The sequence below is a fragment of the Petaurus breviceps genome, unplaced genomic scaffold, assembly GCF_028583685.1.
Source record: "Petaurus breviceps papuanus isolate PSGF00001 unplaced genomic scaffold, PetGlider_PUasm1.0 188, whole genome shotgun sequence".
NCBI classification, from domain to species: Eukaryota; Metazoa; Chordata; class Mammalia; order Diprotodontia; family Petauridae; genus Petaurus; species Petaurus breviceps.
Genome location: NW_027185804.1, coordinates 14,502,962 through 14,508,320, shown reverse-complemented (window position 1 = coordinate 14,508,320; position 5,359 = coordinate 14,502,962). Strand labels below are relative to the sequence as shown.

Here is a 5,359-nt window from a genome sequence, read left to right as displayed (position 1 = left end):
TCTCTCTCTCTCTCTCTCTCTCTCTCTCTCTCTCTCTCTCTCTCTCGGTTTTCTTCTGTTGCTGAGCCTTCCAATGTATCACCAAACAAGGGAACTCATCCTCCTGTGTTTGAAAGAAAACCCCATCCTACTTTCTTTTAAAGGGATGTTAAATGGTTCAGAAAAAGATATTCATATTAAAAAGGTTCAGAAGTCAGAAACTAAGTGTTTTGTCTCTTTTTAACCCACCATTTGAGAAAACGAAGAGTTAATCAACATGTTTGAGAACCTAACAGTGGGAAATCACAACATTCATCTCTTCCAACAGTATTTCAAACTTCCCCTAAAAATAGCCACTCTGTGCCCAGGCTTAATGCCTTGTCTATGACCAATGAGAATGCAGTGTAGTCTAATTGTATCTGACTGCAAGTTGCAACAGCAGGGCCAGTGAGTGTTCAGAGAGCTGGGCTGCTTCTAACTTTTAATCACCTCGTGTGTCACTTAATTAGCTTAGATTTTACTTGGGCTTTAGGGAAATGGATAGGTGTCTTCATCATGTCTCCCAGCCCCAGGTTTAAACAGAGCATGCATGATTTCAGGATTCTATGAACTTTCCTATCTTTCCATCATGCCTTGTAGCTGTTCACAAACCACACCTGGTTCAACACACCTTAAAATGGGCTTCTTGTCAGGTGGGAGAGCTAGTTCTGACTTAATACAGTAATACTATCAGTACACCATATACTGTAAGTCTCTGGTGTTTTATTCCAACCCCTTAGTTGGGTCTCCCTATGTATGACTAATCGGCAGTTAGCTTCTCACTACTCCTATGACTGGCAATATTTTCTTTTGTCCTCTGAGCTCTGTCTCTGCACTTTTGACACTTTCTCCCAATGGCTGGCATCCCTAGGCAAGGGCTTCAGTCTCCCCAAAGTGTTGGGGAAACTGCAATCGACAAATGTCTCTCCCAACTTAGGAGGTGGGGAGGGGAAGGATGGAAGAAATTCTGTTTCTTTTGAACCTCAGATACATCCTCCCTCCTAGGAGAACAAACATCATTCTAGTCAGTGCAAGAGGGAATCAAACCTCTTTTTTGACTCACCTGGTGCTGAAGACCAGCGCTGGGAAGAGAGGAAACAAGTAGAATGCGGTGATGAATTTCATCCTGTAGCCCAGTCCCTTACGTTCTTCCTTCTCTTTCTCTTTCTCCCTCTCCTTCTTCTTGCCTCTTCTGTGCTCTCTCAGGCTCTCGCTCTGTCTGATTCTCTGATTTACAAAGCCTGGCTCGTGAAAGAAGACTATTTCCTTCCAGGAAGGTTTTCAGATCTCGAAAGCAGGCAGGCAGACGGACCTACAGACTGCCTAAGGAAGAGAGCTTCGAATGGGGGGCTGAGCTCCAAGGAGTGATGTCACAGGCAACGAGGCTGCCTCTGCAAGCCTCCTGCCGAATAGTCTGCCAGCCTCCAGCAAAGCGGCGACTCTATTGATGTCCTGAAGGATTTGTTATTACTAGCAGTTTAAGCGGTGACCAGGGAGCTAGAGCTAGGACCACGGGCAGCACCTGGCACGGAGGTCCCAAGCCTGCAACTCTGCTCAAAGCACTGCTCCAGCTAATTAAATCAGCATCAATTGGCAGAAGGTGAGCTGAGCTCCACTGAGGAGGAAGGAGTAGGCAGTGTTTAAAGTAACAGAGAGGTTTCAAGCAACCCATTGAAATTACACATACAAGGGCAGGGGTTATTGAGTGAGGATTTAAAAGGTTATTCTCATGAGAAATCAAAAAGATAAGCCTTGTGGGAAACTATCAGCTGTTAAATATGTATCATAACCCACAATGCCATAACAAAATCTTGCACTTGTGAGAAGAAACTGTAAAGATGGTTTAAGGTAATTATGCCCTGTTCTTTTCCTCCCTCAGCATTCTGATTCCCACCTAGCCTCTAATAAAGCTATCCCCCTCCCCACCAGCTGGCAGAGTTTGGTAGCCCAAGCTTAGTCAATTGCTTTGGCCTCTGATGAAACTCTTCAGGTAGACATGAATGAGTGTGCCCCTTCTTCAAAATAACTTTTTTTCTGCTTTTCCCACAGAAATGCAGCAAAATCAACTGGCAGTCCAAGAGAATTTTGGCTACTCCAGAAGGAGAGAAACTTGGCATGACAGAATCCTTGTTGATAATAGCTTCCCTTGCAAAGCAGTGAAGGTTTCCTGGAACAAGATCAATAAGAGTTTGCTTCATTCTCCATTTAAAGAAGCAAAAGACCACCTCCCCCCAGTGTGATCCAATTCAATCCAACAAAAGAAATTTCTATTGCATGCAAAACACCAAGGAAGACACAGGGATGAGAAAGATGATGTGGTCACTTTCTTCTAGCACCTTAAAATAGGAACAATTCAAGTTTCTATGCTACTTAAACTTAACAAAGTACTTTATATCAACAGGTTGATACTGAAGGTATTATGCCCATCTTGAAGATGGATACACTGAGACTTATAGAGAAGTGACTCACCCACTTTTTCATGGCGTACAATTTAATAGGACAAATGTCCTACAGATCAATGACTATAGTACAAAAGGTACAAAATGGAGCTTCTGGTCACAAATTTAGAAAGGAAAGGGACACTACAGGGCATGTACCGGGACCTCAATCATCTTACAGATCCAATAATCTGTGAGGTTAAATAGGTTATCAAATATCAGGTCTTTAATTCACATTGAGCTTCAGAAGCATAAGTTACTCTATAAAGTAGTATGGTAATGAAGAGACATGTTTAAGCTTTCAGATCCACTTTTTCTGTTTTTAATGACAAGTTGTAGATTTTATATAATTTGACAAACATTTATTAAGTACTTGTTATATTCAAGATTCAGTGCTAGATGCTGGGGTATTAAAAAAAAGCAAGCCAACAATCAAAGAAATAAAAGGACAAAAAAAAAACCAATTCCTATCTTCAAGGAGCTTAGAGGGGCTGGGGTGGCTGGGAATGGTGGTAGCCTTTTATCACATGTACTTAGATAATTTGAGAAAGAAAAAAAAACAGACTAATCAGGAAAGAACATGATGATAGACAAACTGTGTATTAGAAGAAGCTAGCAACCTTATTAGCAGAAATGAGTAAGGAGTTCATTCCAAGCATGACATTGAGAACAGCATCCTGTGCAAAGACCAGAGGTAGGAGAATTGGAGCAAGGGACATTTGTACAGAATGGAAGTGGGGGGTCGGTTGGAGGGGAATCCCAGCCAATAACATTGAAACCAATGAATAGGATCTTGTTCAAACTGAACAACAGCTCCCTGGGCAGCAATCAGATTTACAGAAAACATGAGTAAACACATACAATTGTGCTCAGATGTGAACTACTTGTCATTTGGGAAGTAAAATAACCACAAATCTCTAAAATTGAACTCTGAATTTAAAAGAGATCATAATTCCACACCTCAGTGATGTTGTCTAATATTAGCTCTCTGGTTCACTTTGGAAGTCATCATTGGAGTTTGATTATCTACCTCTAATTTTATGTGTTACATGTTACATGATAATATGAAATAAAATAAATCAGGTTGTTGTCCCAGTTAAGGGCTTATGGATGCAATATGTCAAGTGTAAGGCTAGGGAAAGTAACACAGCAGATAGATTACTGGACTTGCAATGAGGATGATAAAGATTTGAAACTTGCTTCAGATGCTTAGCAGGTGTGTAATCCTGGGCAAGTCACTTAATAACTCTCCTCAGTCCATTTACTCATCTGTGAAATGATCGTGATCATCATAATAAAACTACTATGGGGACTGATCACTGAACTTACATATTTAAACTTTTGTTTTTCAAGCACATTCTCTGTCTCTGTCTCTCCATCTTTGTCTCTGTCTTTCTGTCTCTTTGTCTCAGTGTCTCTGTCTCTCTCTGTCTCTGTCTCTCTCCCTTCCTCCCTCTCTCCTCCATATCCCCCATATATACAGTATATGTTCACATTACATGAATGTCACATATTAATTTTATGATAATTCTCAATGAAATCTTTTCCCCCACCCTCCACTTCCACCTCCACCAATTCAAGATTCAGTGCTAGATGCTGGGGCATTTAAAAAAAGTAAGCCAACAATCAAAGAAACAAAAGGACATAAAAAACAAACAAAAACAATTCCTATCTTCAAGAAGCTTAGAGGGGGTGGGGGTGGCTGGGAGTGGTGATATCATGTATCCTATCATCATATGAATATAAATAATCCCCAAACTCATTCAGTCTGTTGTGCTTTTTTCCTAAATGGAGGAAAAATCTTTTTTTTTTAGAATTAGTGTGCAGTGTAGTGTAGAATTAGTGACACACATTAGTGTGTCAGGATGGTTATTCATTGGATACATGCTTAGAGTGAGAGTTTGGAAACTCTTTCAATTTGGGAGGATAAAAGAATGATATCCTGAATTCTGATGCAGTTCTGCCTCTAAGGAAAAGTCTTTATTTCTCAGGAAATTACATGACCGTTAGTCTTCATTGCCCATGACATTCTGTCTGCACTGTCACAGGGAAATTCAAATATAGAATTGATCTGATAGCTTCAGAACATGGGCATATGAATTTTAAAGATCTCTTTCCATGCACTTAGCATACACATTTAGAAGATAGTGATCACCATATCCTTTATGTTGTACCCCTTGCTGTCCTTCCATAGTTCCCTAACCTAGGAAAATATAATCCTACCCTAGGAAAATATCAGAAAAACAGGTGCTGTTACAATGGTAGTGCAACAAAACTAATAAATAGGACCTGAGTTGTATGGATATAACTTGCAACCACCCTACAGGCAAACTGTCTTATCCGACTTTTCCTAAACATATTATAGAATTTCTGAGGTTATGATTTGACCAAGATATGTTAAAATCACAAGATTAAAAAAAAGTGAAAACATACAGAAATGTGACAGACAAAAGAAAGCAGAACAAGAAACCAGGGAGTTCTTTGCCTACATTAAGAGATGCATAGTAGCCAGGTCTAGGGATATACTACTTGCACCGTATTCCACTCAGATCACATTTGGGATCATGTGATTAGTAATTCTTGACACATCATTTTATGAAAAGCATTGCCAGTATCCAGAGAAGGGCAATCGTAAAGGAATTGTTTATGTTTTATTTCAGAGAAGACTTGTGAAAGTCATGGTAAGGGTATTTATGTGTTTGAAGGTCTGTCATATAGAAACAGGATAAGAATTTCTTTGTTTGGCCTGAGAAAAAATAACTAGATATAATGGGAAGAAATTGCATAGAAGTAGTTTTCATCTTAATGAACAAGAAAACATCCTAATATTGAGCCTACAAAAAAGTTGAATAATGTGCCTCAAGAAATATTTAGTTTGCCTTCATAGTATGTCTTCAGGTGAA

At 39.7% G+C, this 5,359-nt stretch overlaps 1 protein-coding gene across 1 annotated transcript in view; it reads right to left on the bottom strand.

The window, feature by feature from the left end:
* The window catches only part of LUZP2 (leucine zipper protein 2), a 774,279-nt gene extending 772,752 nt beyond the window's left edge, over nucleotides 1–1,527 (bottom strand). The window contains exon 1 of the mRNA XM_069091307.1: nucleotides 1,082–1,527. Coding sequence (XP_068947408.1) covers nucleotides 1,082–1,143 — 62 coding nt within the window. The 5' untranslated portion in view covers nucleotides 1,144–1,527. The remainder of the gene's footprint in view (nucleotides 1–1,081) is intronic.
* Between the last annotated feature and the right edge of the window lie 3,832 nt (nucleotides 1,528–5,359).